Source organism: Gopherus evgoodei, chromosome 2, assembly GCF_007399415.2.
Source record: "Gopherus evgoodei ecotype Sinaloan lineage chromosome 2, rGopEvg1_v1.p, whole genome shotgun sequence".
In the NCBI taxonomy this organism is placed as follows: domain Eukaryota; kingdom Metazoa; phylum Chordata; order Testudines; family Testudinidae; genus Gopherus; species Gopherus evgoodei.
Window position 1 is genome coordinate 298,802,093 of NC_044323.1, and position 16,151 is coordinate 298,818,243.

At 47.3% G+C, this 16,151-nt stretch overlaps 1 protein-coding gene across 6 annotated transcripts in view; it reads left to right on the forward strand.

Annotated features, from left to right (window-relative positions):
• Nucleotides 1-12,492, forward strand: part of PUF60 (poly(U) binding splicing factor 60) — a 53,230-nt gene extending 40,738 nt beyond the window's left edge. For all 6 annotated transcript variants that reach the window (XM_030554128.1, XM_030554127.1, XM_030554131.1 and 3 more), the window contains 7 exons: nt 844-1,005; nt 1,631-1,723; nt 2,895-3,108; nt 3,568-3,758; nt 7,747-7,882; nt 8,719-8,954; nt 12,054-12,492. In XM_030554128.1, coding sequence (XP_030409988.1) covers nt 844-1,005; nt 1,631-1,723; nt 2,895-3,108; nt 3,568-3,758; nt 7,747-7,882; nt 8,719-8,954; nt 12,054-12,353 — 1,332 coding nt within the window. In that variant the 3' untranslated portion in view covers nt 12,354-12,492. The remainder of the gene's footprint in view (nt 1-843; nt 1,006-1,630; nt 1,724-2,894; nt 3,109-3,567; nt 3,759-7,746; nt 7,883-8,718; nt 8,955-12,053) is intronic.
• Nucleotides 12,493-16,151: the final 3,659 nt, after the last annotated feature.

A 16,151-nucleotide genomic window follows, 5' to 3' on the forward strand; every position in this document is an offset into this window, starting at 1 on the left:
TTAGGGGTACCATCTGGGGAACGACCAGGTTCCTCTTGCAAACAGACTTTCAGACAGTTTCAGGAAAAGACCCCAGAGGCTTTCTCTGCACTGAGACAGACAATGGCTGAGTCTGCGGGGTTGTACTACTGTAGATGCCAATGCCAGTGGAAGATGCTAACTCTGAGCACCACAGACTTCCCCAAGAGAAGGGTTTTGTTTAATCGCTGGATTTTGTTTGTTTTTATTGAACTGTACAGTGCAGCTGGTGCCCAGTTCTCTTAATGCCAAGGGAGGGAGAGGGGAGGAGGTGGAGCCCGGTGCCAAACCCCTTGCTGCCCAGGGAATGGGGAGGAGGTGGTTCCCAGTGCTAGATCCCTTGATGCCCAGGGCAGGGGAAAATGAGAGCGTGTGGTGCCAAATACTGGATCTTTTGCTGCGCCATGCAGGACAGGAGGGATTGCTGTTAGTGCCTGATGTTGGATCCCTTGCTGCCTGGATTTCCCCTGCCTGGAGGGGAAGCTGTTTTAGAATGAAGGTATTTCCCCCTGCTTCAGGCATTGCCAGAGATGTGATCTTGTCAGGGTGGGTTGGCGTTAGGGCTGCTGAGGTGGCAGAGCATATCAGAGACTTGACTGTGCCCCTGGGAGTGAGCCTTACTGCCCACGCGCTCCCCACCAGTCCATGCACTGAGCAGAAAAATACTACTTTACCACCAAGAGTGTGCCAGGCTGTGCTGCAGCCAGTGAGGAGCTGCTTGCTGTTGGGTCACAGCTCCTGGGGAGGGTGGTACAGGAGAGAGAGCTGTCCTGGTATCTGTGACTACCCCCTAAGCTAACCAACCAGTTCTTCTTTCCGAAACAGATGGCAGCTCAGAGGCAGCGGGCACTGGCCATCATGTGTCGTGTGTACGTGGGCTCCATATACTATGAACTGGGAGAGGACACCATCCGCCAGGCCTTTGCCCCATTTGGACCTATCAAAAGCATTGACATGTCCTGGGACTCTGTTACAATGAAACACAAGGTTGGTTAACAGCCCCTAGGTGTGGTTTCTTTTTCTCTAAGGTCACTGCATGCATCCACGGAAGGAGGAGCCTTCACCTTCCTAGTCTGCAGTATACTGCAAGCTGTCTTAGTAGGTGGTTCTGCAGCTGATGGTCCCTATTGTATTCCACTGAGGGTTCTGGGCATGTGCCCAGAGCTGGAGCTTTTAGATTTGAATGTAATAGCCTCCTGCGCTGCCTACGTTTTTAGTATCACCAGAAGCCATAGCAGTGACCTACCAGCAGCATGTGGGACCGTTGTAGGGATGTGGGGCATGGAGCTTGGGGAATGCTGAGCAGTTAGCCTGCCTTGTGTGCATGCCCTGGCCTTTCTCTTTTGCTATAAGGCCTATTTTATGTATAAGCAGCTCAGGAAGCAAGTGGCTGCAAGTCTGTTCAGGCAGTTTCATGCTTCAGCTTGTTGCTCTCTGTATTAGCATGCTATTGGGAAAGGCTTTGAGGATGGGATTCTCTGGCTGAACAGTTGGGTTTGGCACAGTGTGATACAGGCAGGCTACATTAGTTGGCAGAGTGGGGAATGCGAGCACTACGGCGTGCAACAAGAAGAGAGTGGTGCAATTTAGTAGGGTTTCCCCTCTATCCTAGGGCTTTGCTTTTGTGGAATATGAGGTGCCTGAAGCTGCTCAGTTGGCCTTGGAGCAGATGAACTCAGTCATGCTGGGTGGGAGAAACATAAAGGTGAGTGACAGCAGGTTGTGTCACGTGGGAGGTGAGTCTGGCTCATGCTGCTGTTTGTGTTACAGGATGGGGTTTTTCAGATGGTTAGAGGAGCCTGAAGAAGAAAATCTGTGTTCCTAGGAGATCTGTTCCTCATAAACTTTAAGGTCAGAAGGGACCATTATGATCATCTAGTCTGACCCCCTGCACAACGCAGGCCACAGAATCTCAGCCACCCACTCCTGTAACGAACCCCTAACTAACCCTCAGTGGGCCTCTTCAATGCACCATCTGAGGCCACTCACTGAGAACTGACTAGTTCTTGGCACCTGCCTCTGACTCTCTGGGAAGAGCCCATAAAGTGTTAATATACACTAAGAGGAGGGAGGGATGTTGGACTCTGTTCTGTTCCTCCCCGTGCACAGAATGGGAGCCCTTTGTGGCCTAGATATGGAGTCTTGTGTGCAGCAGCCAGGTCCTGAGGAGAGGGCAGGTGAGTGACTGCTGACTCTGGTTGTGCCTGTTGGGTTCTGCAGAAAGGGGGCTTGTTTGTATGTGTATTATGAGGGAAATGAGGCTCTGGGGTAACCTGCAGGGGTAGGGGGGTTAGTACAAATTGAAAGGAACAAGGGAGTTGAGCTTTGTATTCCGAGGCACAAGTAAGAGATTCCCTGACAGATGTGGGAGACTTTTGGGGGCATCCCTTTTGCGGTGTCTCTGAAAACCCAGTGTCCTTACATCTTCACCAGAATCATTTCCTCTTAGGTCCCTTTTCAGGCAGTTGTGCCTGATAGATTGTGGGTTTTTGGGAGCTCCAGAGAATGGTATGGAGGCATTGTGCCCTGCCTGTAGCAGTGACTGCTAGTCAATTGTAGCATTGGAAGCTAGTCACTAGTCAGGGAGGGAAGATACAAGGCTGAAATATGCTTGCTCAGTAACAAGTGCCACAGAAAACATCCTGTATCTGGGTTGTCTCCGTAATCCTCATATCCCGTGGTGGCCTGTGGAGTCACTGGAGACTACAACCCAGACATGATAATTAACTTTGGCGCTGTGGTGCTAATTGTTGTGACCTGGAAAGTGTTATGTGGGGTTCCACTGCTCTTCGTTAGCATTTACAGTCCTTGTGTCTTGGGTGAGTCCCTCTTGGAGCACTCAGAGTGTTTGTTTGTGTTTGCTTCGCTCTCTGCAGGTCGGCAGGCCTAGTAATATTGGACAGGCACAACCAATCATAGACCAGCTCGCAGAGGAGGCCCGGGCTTTCAACCGCATCTACGTGGCGTCTGTTCATCAGGACCTTTCCGATGATGACATTAAGAGTGTGTTTGAGGCCTTTGGGAAGATTAAGTCCTGCACGCTAGCCAGGGATCCCACAACAGGGAAACACAAAGGCTATGGCTTCATTGGTAAATTGGCTGCTCTGATACGTGTCATGGAGTGGGGTGGGAATGTCATTGGATTTGAATCCATGTCTGCTCCCTCCAGTGGCAATATGGGTTAGAGTGGGATTGAGAGCGGCACATGGCCTGACGTCAGAGGGCTGCCTGGCTCTCAGTTGGAAACTGGATTCTGTGTTCTTGTTCAGCTAGAACCTAGGGTGTGACGAACCATCTCCCTTTACGCTGAATGTTTGAGAAGATCTTGTATAATCAGAGGGGTTGGGTTTGTTATCTGGGAGGTGTGGGAGTGGTTGGTAGGGACACTGATGGCTGCCGCTCTAGACCATTGTGTTCTTAGAAGTCCAAGCTAAGTTGTTCAGGGAAAGGGGTCTATGTTTAGGAGGCAGGCGATGGGGCATTTTCCCCGGGAGCCGGAAATGTCCATCTTTAAGGAGCACTCTGTCAGGGTTCCAATTATCATTGCAGAGTATGAGAAGGCACAGTCATCACAAGATGCTGTCTCATCTATGAACCTCTTTGACCTGGGTGGCCAATATCTCCGGGTTGGCAAAGCTGTCACTCCCCCAATGCCTCTCCTAACACCTGCAACGCCTGGAGGATTACCCCCTGCAGCAGCTGTAGCTGCAGCAGCTGCCACAGCAAAGATAACAGCTCAGGTAAGAAACAGAGCAGCAGGACTTGAAACGAGGTGGGTGAGTGCGTTCGTTATTTAGAGTCCGGCAGTCCTGTTGAACACAGGGATACAGATTGGCCCAGTGCTGTACTTACAGGAGCTCCCGACTAGGTGGCCTTGGTTGTACCCTACAGAATAGTTCTCCTGGCCTCATGTGGAGACTGGCCTAGGAGTAGCTGTCTGTGCTACACCCTCCAGTCTTGGGTATGACCTGTCAAGGTGTAGAAACGGGCCTGATTTACACCGCAGACAGGCTTATCTGTTTTGATTTAGTTTGATGGTTTGTGCGCAAATAAGGCCTTTCCCCGCTTCGAAAGGTGAACGCCATCTGTTCCTAGCAGTCCTTCCTCAAATGGCTTCCTCGATCACGGGATGCTATTTGAGGAAGGACTGCTAGGAACAGAAGGCGTTCACCTTTCGAAGCGGGGAAAGGCCTTATTTGCGCACAGACTGGCTAACCTAGTAAGGAGGGCTTTAAACTAGGTTCGACGGGGACAGGTGAGCAAAGCCCACAGGTAAGTGGGGAACAAGACCTGGGAGATGGGTTGGAAACAGGAGGGAGCATGGGCTATAATGGCAGAGAGGAAGGAGGGTCAGGGCGAAGCTGGGAGGCAAGATCAAACCAGTATCTTAGATGCCTTTATACAAATGCAAGAAGTATGGGTAATAAGCAGGAAGAACTGGAAGTGCTAATAAATAAATACAACTATGACATTATTGGCATTACTGAAACTTGGTGGGATAATACACACGACTGGAATGTTGGTGTGGATGGGTATAGTTTGCTCAGGAAGGATAGACAGGGGAAAAAGGGAGGAGGTGTTGCCTTATATATTAAAAATGTACACACTTGGACTGAGGTGGAGATGGACATAGGAGACGGAAGGGTGGAGAGTCTCTGGGTTAGGCTAAAAGGGGTAAAAAACACAGGTGATGTCGTGCTGGGAGTCTGCTACAGGCCACCTAATCAGGCGGAAGAGGTGGATGAGGCTTTTTTCAAACAACTAACAATATCATCCAAAGCCCAAGATTTGGTGGTGATGGGGGACTTCAACTATCCAGATATATGTTGGGAAAATAACACCGCGGGGCACAGACTTTCCAATAAGTTCCTGGACTGCATTGCAGACAACTTTTTATTTCAGAAAGTTGGAAAAGCTACTAGGGGGGAAGCTGTTCTAGACTTGATTTTAACCAATAGGGAGGAACTTGTTGAGAATTTGAAAGTAGAAGGAAGCTTGGGTGAAAGTGATCATGAAATCATAGAATTTGCAATTCTAAGGAAAGGTAGAAGGGAGTACAGCAGAATAGAGACAATGGATTTCAGGAAGGCGGATTTTGGTAAGCTCAGAGAGCTGATAGGCAAGGTCCCATGGGAATTAAGACTGAGGGGAAAAACAACTGAGGAAAGTTGGCAGTTTTTCAGAGGGACGCTATTAAGGGCCCAAAAGCAAGTTATTCCGATGGTTAGGAAAGATAGAAAATGTGGCAAAAGACCACCTTGGCTTACCCTTGAGATCTTGCGTGACCTACAAAATAAAAAGGCGTCATATAAAAAAATGGAAACTAGGTCAGATCACGAAGGATGAATATAGGCAAATAACACAGGAATGCAGAGGCAAGATTAGAAAAGCAAAGGCACAAAATGAGCTCAAACTAGCTATGGAAATAAAGGGAAACAAGAAGACTTTTTATCAATACATTAGAAGCAAGAGGAAGACTAAGGACAGGGTAGGCCCACTGCTCAATGAGGAGGGGGTAACAGTAACGGGAGACTTGGAAATGGCGGAGATGCTTAATGACTTCTTTGTTTCGGTCTTCACTGAGAAGTCTGAAGGAATGTCTAGTATAGTGAATGCTTACGGGAAGAGGGTAGGTTTAGAAGAGAAAATAAGGAAAGAGCAAGTAAAAAATCACTTAGAAAAGTTAGATGCCTGCAAGTCACCAGGGCCTGATGAAATGCATCCTAGAATACTCAAGGAGTTAATAGAGGAGGTATCTGAGCCTCTAGCTATTATCTTTGGGAAATCATGGGAGACGGGGGAGATTCCAGAAGACTGGAAGGGGGCAAATATAGTGCCCATCTATAAAAAGGGAAATAAAAACAACCCAGGAAATTACAGACCAGTTAGTTTAACTTCTGTGCCAGGGAAGATAATGGAGCAGGTAATGAAAGAAATCATCTGCAAACACTTGGAAGGTGGTAAGGTGATAGGGAATAGCCAGCATGGATTTGTAAAGAACAAATCATGTCAAACTAATCTGATAGCATTCTTTGATAGGATAACGAGCCTTGTGGATAAGGGAGAAGCGGTGGATGTGATATACCTAGACTTTAGTAAGGCATTTGATACAGTTTCGCATGATATTCTTATAGATAAGCTAGGAAAGTACAATTTAGATGGGGCTACTATAAGGTGGGTGCATAACTGGCTGGATAACCGTACTCAGAGAGTAGTTGTTAATGGCTCCCAATCCTGCTGGAAAGGTATAACAAGTGGGGTCCCGCAGGGGTCTGTTTTGGGACCGGTTCTGTTCAATATCTTCATCAACGATTTAGATGTTGGCATAGAAAGTACGCTTATTAAGTTTGCGGACGATACCAAACTGGGAGGGATTGCAACTGCTCTGGAGGACAGGGTCAAAATTCAAAATGATCTAGACAAATTGGAGAAATGGTCTGAGGTAAACAGGATGAAGTTCAATAAAGATAAATGCAAAGTGCTCCACTTAGGAAGGAACAATCAGTTTCACACATACAGAATGGGAAGAGACTGTCTAGGAAGGAGTATGGCAGAAAGAGATCTAGGGGTCATAGTGGACCACAAGCTTAATATGAGTGAACAGTGTGATACTGTTGCAAAAAAAGCAAACATGATTCTGGGATGCATTAACAGGTGTGTTGTAAACAAGACACGAGAAGTCATTCTTCCACTTTACTCTGCGCTGGTTAGGCCTCAACTGGAGTATTGTGTCCAGTTCTGGGCACCGCATTTCAAGAAAGATGCGGAGAAATTGGAGAGGGTCCAGAGAAGAGCAACAAGAATGATTAAAGGTCTTGAGAACATGACCTATGAAGGAAGGCTGAAGGAATTGGGTTTGTTTAGTTTGGAAAAGAGAAGACTGAGAGGGGACATGATAGCAGTTTTCAGGTATCTAAAAGGGTGTCATCAGGAGGAGGGAGAAAACTTGTTCACCTTAGCCTCCAATGATAGAACAAGAAGCAATGGGCTTAAACTGCAGCAAGGGAGATTTAGGTTGGACATTAGGAAAAAGTTCCTAACTGTCAGGGTAGTTAAACATTGGAATAGATTGCCTAGGGAAGTTGTGGAATCTCCATCTCTGGAGATATTTAAGAGTAGGTTAGATAAATGTCTATCAGGGATGGTCTAGACAGTATTTGGTCCTGCCATGAGGGCAGGGGACTGGACTCGATGACCTCTCGAGGTCCCTTCCAGTCCTAGAGTCTATGAGTCTATGAGTATGAGTCTATGAAACAGTATTGCCTAATTAGGGCCACCTTAGAAGAGCAGAGATGGTTAGGAAGTTGGGAAGCTTTTTGCTCTGGAATTGACTCCATCCCGCTACAACCATCCTGGAGACTTTGGGTTGGGGTTCCCTTGGCATATCTGTCATTCAGGGCCCTACACATGAGCTGATTGATGTGGGGTGATAACTGTGAAGTGTGGGGAAGTGCCTGCTCTTCAGGGGGTTGGTACGTGGCAGCTGTCTACAGGAAAGGTGAGTTCAGGGCAATCCTCGGCATGTGTTTGTGCGATTAAGCAGAGTTGCATAGGTTTCTCCGCTCAGGCCAGTGGCTGAGCTGGGCCTAGTAGTTTTACAGGTCATTTGCCCCCCTGCCCTGGCAATTTGGTAAGTCTCTACAAAGGTAAAAAAAAAAAATCTGAGCAGAGCACACCCTGAGTGTGACTCTCTGAAGCAGAATTAACACTCTGGCTTTTCTCTTGTAGGAAGCAGTGGCAGGAGCTGCAGTCCTTGGCACTTTAGCAACACCTGGGCTGGTGTCTCCAGCGCTGACACTGGCTCAGCCGCTAGGGGCGTTGCCGCAGGCCGTAATGGCAGCACAGGCACCAGGAGTCATTACGGGTGCGTCTGCTCTTCATTCTGTCACTTCCACAACTATTCCAAGATAGCACCAGTCCCCACAGTTGGGTCACTTCATGGAAAGTGTAGCCAGGGCCAGCTACCCCTTTTGGTTATCAGACCCATGTGATTCCTGAAAAGAGCTGAGAGAACTCAGTTGAAGAGAAGAGCTGTGGGAAGCAGGTGGGCTCAGTGGCTGACCCTGCAGCAGTGGGGAGAGATGCAAGGGAACAGGTTTCAGGTTCCTTGCAGCTGCTTTGATCAGAGGCTTAACTTTGTTACGTGTTGAGTTTTGTACGTGGGAAAATGAAACTGTCCCTGAAGGAGGGGCATGAGCAGACTTTCAGGTTTGGTCTCAGTCCTTCCTGCACTGGGAAGACAGGCCACTGGCCCCACTAAAGGGTTTGAAACTGAATCGTACTGAAACTGAATTGTTTGCAGAGAATTCTGATTTCTCCTTGCATTGCCTCGCAGGCCTCTCCACGAGTGTGTGGTGAGTGCGGTAAGGGCACTAAGTCTCCCTGCAGGGATGCACGGTGCCCTGAGCAAAAGCACCACGGTGGTCACTTACCACATGCAAAACAGATGCAGCCCCATTGCGCTGTCTCCCGTTCGAATGGGCAGATTCCCCACATGTGCGCATCATACCTGGTGGTAGAGTCGCTGTTTGCGCAGGTTGTCAGGCTCTCTCAGTGGTTCGTGTTGCAGTTACTATAACCTTTCTCCTAATTCCATAAGGCTGGGTGTCAGTGGCTGGCTTTCTTCCTGGTGTGGCAGAGTGCCAGTCCTAGAGGGAGGCTCCTTTTACCTCCTCCTTCAATCTGTGTATTCACCTGCAGGTGTGACCCCCGCTCGACCGCCCATTCCCGTCACTATTCCACAGGTGGGAGTAGTGAATCCTATCCTAGCAAGTCCCCCAACATTGGCTCTGTTGGAGGTTAAGAAGGAGAAGGAGGAGGAGGAAATCTTCCAGGAGTCAGAGAGGCCTGAAATGCTGAGTGAACAGGAGCATATGAGCATATCCGGCAGCAGTGCCCGTCACATGGTGATGCAGAAACTGCTTCGCAAACAGGAGGTGAGCATGACTCTGAGTTAATTCTAGATTCCCAGAGATACAGTGTAGCCTACAGGCCATAAGTCTGGTTTGGGTCTGTCTTTTAGTTCTGTACAGCTCAGCAGCACAGTGTATGGTACGAGTTCACAAAAGGTGTGTCTTACTGAGTACAAATGCCTGTATCATAACCAGTCATCATCTGCTGTAGGCTACGGTCATGGCTTTTCCCTCTCTGCCTTATAAAGGAGGATCTGTGTAGTGAGGTGCCTTGCTCTGAGAGTGTTCTCTCTTTGCTGTGCTGTGTTGTCCAGCCATTTGACCAAGAACGGCCGTACCGGGTCAGACCAAAGGTCCATCCAGCCCAGTATCCTGTCTGCCGACAGTGGCCAATGCCAGGTGCCCCAGAGGGAGTGAAGCTAACAGACAATGATCAAGTGATCTCTCTCCTGCCATCCATCTCCATCCTCTGACAAAGAGGCTAGGGACACCATTCTTTACCCTTCCTGGCTAATAGCCATTAATGGACTTCACCACCGTGAATTTATCCAGTTCCCTTTTAAATGCTGTTATAGCCCTAGCCTTCACAACCTCCTCAGGTAAGGAGTTCCACAAGTTGACTGTGCGCTGCGTGAAGAAGAACTTCCTTTTATTTGTTTTAAACCTGCTACCTATTAATTTCATTTGGTGACCCCTAGTTCTTGTATTATGGGAATAAGTAAATAACTTTTCCTTATCCACTTTCTCCACACCACTCATGATTTTATAGACCTCTATCATATCCCCCCTTAGTCTCCTCTTTTCCAAGCTGAAGAGTCCTAACCTCTTTAATCTTTCCTCATATGGGACCCATTCCAAACCCCTAATCATTTTAGTTGCCCTTCTCTGAACCTTTTCTAGTGCCAGTATCTTTTTTGAGATGAGGAGATCACATCTGTACACAGTATTCGAGATGTGGGCGTACCATGGATGTATATAAGGGCAATAATATATTCTCAGTCTTATTCTCTATCCCCTTTTTAATGATTCCTGACATCCTATTTCATCTTTTGACCGCCTCTGCACACTGCGCGGATGTCTTCAGAGAACTATCCACGATGACTCCAAAATCTTTTTCCTGACTCGTTGTAGCTAAATTAGCCCCCATCATATTGTATGTATAGTTGGGGTTATTTTACATTTATCCACATTAAATTTCATTTGCCATTTTGTTGCCCAATCACTTAGTTTTGTGAGATCTTTTTGAAGTTCATCAAAGTCTGCTTTTGGTCTTAACTATCTTGAGCAGTTTAGTATCATCTGCAAACTTTGCCACCTCGCTGTTTACCCCTTTCTCCAGATCATTTATGAATAAATTGAATAGGATTGGTCCAAGGACTGACCCTTGGGGAACACCACTAGTTACCCCTCTCCATTCTGAGAATTTACCATTAATTTCTACCCTTTGTTCCCTGTCTTTTAACCAGTTCTCAGTGCATGAAAGGACCTTCCCTTTTATCCCATGACAGCTTCATTTACGTAAGAGCCTTTGGTGAGGGACCTTGTCAAAGGCTTTCTGGAAATCTAAGTACACTATGTCCACTGGATCCCCCTTGTCCACATATTTGTTGATCCCTTCAAAGAACTCTTAATAGATTAGTAAGACACGATTCCCTTTACAGAAACCACGTTGACTATTTCTGAACAGTTTGTTTTTCTATGTGTCTGACTATTTTATTTTTAACTATTGTTTCGACTAATTTGCCTGGTACTGACTGATGGTGTATTAAGACATTATAGTCACTGATGACCTGGCCCCCGGATTTCGCCTTCCTCTCCGTCATTCACATCGCCATGGTTTGTCCTGCAGAACACAGGCCAGAGACTCCCACCCAGTGATTCTCAGATATCTTAGTGATGGCACAGAACTTGAGTTCTGATTTCAGATTGAACACTGACTCCTTCTGGGATTGGACAAGGCCCTTCCCCTCTTTTTTCTGCCAGATAGGGGTAATATTGACCTGCACCTCTTGAGGGGCTGTGAGAATTAGCTCATGTGTCCTGTACTTTGAAAATATAAAGGTCCAACGGTGGTATTGTTGAGACACTGGCTGTCCCCTAGTTAAGGTTGAAGCTAACTGTCCATAAAAACCTGATCTACACAACCCACACCTTAATTTCCCCAAGAACTGTAGCATCGCATCTCAAGGGGGAAGTTTAGATACATCAGAAAATGCATTTTAAAGCTACACCAAAGGTTTTCCTAACTCCTTTTTTTCAAAACGGCTTGACCTGCAAATTCTGAGTTTGTTGTGTTGGCCTGAGTGGGGAGAGACTTTGAGAAGGTGTGAATTACAAAGAGATAAGAGCTGGTTTCATGTGCATACAGAGCAATTTTTAAATTTATTTAATCTCACATGCTGCTGGTCTGAGACAGAGACATGGGAGGATGGAGAGGGACAGGCGTCCGGGGGGGCACAGGCAATAATAGTATGGCGATGGGCTTCCTGTTGCAGAAGGGTGCGTTAGGGCAGAAGAATGGAATGAGGTGAAGGCTTGGGAGAATTCTGGAGCATGATCCACGCTGGCGGGTTGGGGTGTGGGTATCCCCTGTAATGTACTTGTTCTGAGAATGATGAGAAACCTTCAGTCTCTAGGCCTGTGAGGCCAACTACTTACATCAGCCACTAAGTTCCAAGATAAAGCTAACATGAAGAATAATTGCCACCAAGACGTGTCATGCAAGTGAAGGTAAGAAGAGGGAAATCAGTTTGATGAATCCATCTCTGTAAGATTTAAACACAGTCTTAAAAATAGCATCTCTCCAGCCACATCTTCAGGACACAAAACAAGTAGCAAATTCCTGGTACACTGCTGGCCTAAGCAGTTGAGCTGGAGATGCCTGTTGAAGAGTCATAATTTCTGGGCTATACTGAACATGGGTTGAGTGTGCTTCAGCATCGTGCCTGTGGGCAGTGTCATTACAGATTGGTTCCAGAAAGCCCTGGGATGTTAATTTTTGCTGCTCAGGCCTGGCACTGAAATGGCTGCTGTGATGTGCAGGTGTCATGGCTTTTCAAGGTTAACCCCAGCAGTCCCATGAACCTGCTCAGTCACCTCTCTCTTTTCTTCCTCTTCCTGCAGTCAACTGTGATGGTGCTGCGCAACATGGTGGATCCAAAGGACATTGATGACGATCTGGAGGGAGAAGTGACTGAAGAGTGCGGCAAGTTTGGGGCAGTGAACAGGGTCATCATCTACCAAGAGAAGCAGGGCGAGGAGGAGGACGCTGAGATCATTGTCAAGATCTTTGTAGAGTTCTCTATGGCCTCGGAGACTCACAAAGCCATTCAGGCCCTGAACGGGCGCTGGTTTGCTGGCAGGAAGGTGGTGGCAGAGGTGTATGATCAGGAGAGATTTGATAACAGTGACCTGTCAGCATAAACTCTACCTGAGAGAGACTTCTCCCCTGCCCCCTGTGTCCCTTCTGTTTTTTTAGCCATGTGTAAGGAATGCTGCTGGGTGAGCGCAGCTCTCTACTGTGATGTACATGTAGTTTGGATAAAAGTGCGAAGAAAAGCCAGCGTGCATGAGTGTGTGTTAAGAGGGCCAGCACCAGCTTGGTTGGGTCTGGAGTGGGCCCAGTCTCCTCAGCCAACAGCTTGTCAGGCCTTAGAGAGTCAGGGCCAGAGGTCAGAAATGCCTGAGTCCGAATCCCATTTCACCGTCGGGGGCCAGGAGCTGCAGTTTTCTTTAGAGGTGGGCAACTGCTTGTTTGAATGGAGCAGGCACCATCTTTTTAATAAGCGTTTGCACAGTACGTTGATCCCTGGTTGGAGCCCTCAGGCACTATTGCAGTGCTACCAGGAATGGGCAGTGGCTTGGGTAAGGCCAGGAGCACCTTCCAGAGCAAGCTGAGCAGCTGCAGGCTGAGCTCAAGCTCCAAGCCCTTGATGTGGGGTAAGTGCCACCACATCAACTGCTTGCAGTCTGCAGATGCTCAGGTCATCGCCTCCACCTCCGCGAGTAACGCTCAGGCACAATGAGATCCAGGGCTGCAGCTGTCCATCTGAACAATGGCGGTGGCGCCTTTCCCACCTGGGAACTTGCTTGCATTTTACGCAGGCCTCGTGAGTTCAGGTTAATGGAAATATCAAGCTTGTGAAGCCAGGCCAGAGCTCAGAAACAAGTCAGTTGGGATTCAAATGTACAGTCCTGTTACTTGTGATGCGGTGTGGTTCAGGGCAGGCTGATCTGTAGGCTGCTGTAATACTGTGGTGATGGAGATCATACAGCTGCATCGTGACGCATGCTGCTCCCAAAGGTAAGAGAGGTATGAGAAGCAGGACATGTTGAAGCTTCACAGCTGGTTTGAGAGGAGTGACTACGGCCTGTGTTCTCACAGGTGCAGTGTTGGTACAACTGCCTTGTGCACGCAGCTTCCAATGTACGTGTGGCAAATTGGACCGTAGAAATCTGTCCCTGTGGTGCTCTCTCTTTCCGTTTCTTTCTGTCCATATGCACTGTATTGAGGCGCCCATTCTTTAAGTGAAAGGACAACCACTGACCATGTCCTGTACAGAGGGCAGAATTTGAAAGCCAGTGCATACGTGTCCTCTAGAGTTGGCCTCTGTATAACTAATGTGAGAGGCAGGGAGTTTATTGCTCTCCCTCTAAGGATTTAGGGGTCATAGAGTCTAAGGTCAGATGGTAATATAATCTGGCTGCCCTGTGTATAATGCAGGCCACAGCTCCTGAGCTAAGCTAGAAAGATACTTGAGGAAGATAGTATCAGAGGGGTAGTCGTGTTAGTCTGGATCTGTAAAAGCAGCAAAGAGTCCTGTGGCACCTTATAGACTAACAGACGTTTCGGAGCATGAGCTTTCGTGGATGAATACCCACTTCGTCAGATGCAGTACATGCATCCAGCGAAGTGGGTATTCACCCACGAAAGCTCATGCTCCAAAACGTCTGTTAGTCTATAAGGTGCCACAGGACTCTTCGCTACTTTTTGAGGAAGATAGAGATTTTCACATCCTAAGTGAGTTGTTCCAGTGCTTAATTACCCTGATTGCTAAAATTTGGCATCTTATTTCCAGTTTGAGTTTGTTTAGCTTCAACATCCGACCATTAGATTTGTTCTTCCTCCAACTGCTGGATTCAGGAACCCAAAAGAGTATTTCAGATGGTTCTCTTGGGACTATCAAAGGAAAGCAGGTATGAATTAGGAATGGCTGCCTAATTAATACCAATCAACACAGTTTATGGAAAACAGGTCAGATCAACTAGATAATATTTCTTTGTAAGATTACAAGTTTGGTTCACATAATAGACATCAGTACAGCATTTGACTTAATTCTGATTAAAAATTAACACTATACTCAATCAGGGAAGCACATGATGGATAGTAATATATTAAATGGATCAAAAAGTTGCTAACTGGATCTCAAAAAGTAGTTGTAAATGAGTGTTTCTAGTGATGTCCTTGAGGGATCTGTCTGGCCCAGTGCTGTTTGATATATCTGTCAGTGGTCTGGAAGAAAACATAAACATCGTTGCTGGTAATGTTAGCAGATGGCACAAAAATTAGTGGTAAATCAGCAGGCCTAAGGGTCCTGAAAGAGTTAGATCTTTCACCTGCTAACATTAATGTTAAATAAATCTTGGAACATTGGAGAAATTCCAAGGACTGGGAGAATGTTACTGTTGTGGTGTTTGTGGGGCGGGAGGATCATTTTTAAAAAATCCTGTCCCACTCCCACGTGGTTCCTTGAATTTTTATCCCGCTCCTGCTGTTCTGGCAGCGGGTCCTCCAGGACCCCAGTCCTGCTGCAGGGCTCTAATCTGAAGGTAGCGCTGCCACCACCAGCACCACAGAAGTAAGGTGGCAGTGAGGGTTCTCCCTGCCTCTGCCTGTGGATGGCGGGGTGGCGGGGGTTCCCATCCCCTTTGCATGACGATGGGGGAGTGGGTGGGAGTGGGATTAAAAAATAATCCTCCCACGCCACAAACATGAGCGCCCCGGCCAGCAGCCTCCGCTCTCCAGCCAGCTGGCTCTCACTTTCTGCACTGCTGCTGGTGGCGGCACTGCTTTCAGAGTTGGGTGGTGAGAGAGTGGTGACTGGAGGACCCTGCCCCTCCATATATAGGCGTCAAACTATGCCTATGGAAACTTCTCCGTCATTCGCATACCCCCGCTAAGAGTTCGTGTGCCCCTAGTGATACGCAAAACCAGTTTGAAAACCACTGCATTAAATGGATTAAAACTGGCTGACGGGTCTCTAAAAGTAGTTGTCAGTGGGGAATCATGGAGCAGATGTGTTTTTAGTGATTGGTTCTAGCCCAACGCTATTCAGAATTTTTACCAATCATCCAGAAGTAAATATTCGCAGATGACAAAGCTTGGAGGAGTGGTAAATAATGAAGGGGGCAATTCACTGATACAGAGTGATCTGGATTGTTTGGTAAACTGGTGCAAGCAAACAATATGCATTTTAATATGGCTAACTGTAAATGTGCACATCTAGGAACAAAGAATGTCAGCCCTAATTACAGGCTGGGGGACTCTAACCTGGGAAGCAGGAACTCTGAAAAGGACCCAGTGGTGATGGTGGATAATCAGCTGAACATGAGCTCCCAATGGGATACTGTGGCCAAACGGGCTAATGCGATCCTTCACTCCATAAAGGGAATCAGAGTGAGACAAGGTGGGTGATTTGATTAGGGTTAGTAGATTACTAATGGTTGTAATGAGCCATAAAACCAGCGTCTGACCCATGATTTTTAGTGTCTAGGAGAACTATGAATTCAAGTTCCCAGGTTCCTATTTTGAAGGTGGTGTGCAGGTTTCCTCTGAGGATGGGGACTGATTGGTCAGATATCACATTTGCACTGGATGAGGTACATCACATGTTGTGATAGGCTGTTTAGGACCCGTGGATTCTGGAAGGTGTGTTATGGGGAGTATTGATCATCATAGCAGTGGAGATATATCTGCAGTTTTTACATCTATTCTGGCAGGGTCTGGTGCCACTTAGAATTGGTGTGTCCTGTCTATGGGAAGCTTGCTTCTGATGGTGAACTTGGCGAGGTTGCAGACATATCTCCACTGCCACAGTGATCAAAAACCCAACACACTGTTCAAGATCCATGGATCCTACACATCCTTACCACAATGTGGTGTGCCTCATCTAGTGCATCAGATGCCCCAAAACCAACTATGAGGCTAAAATCAGATAATCA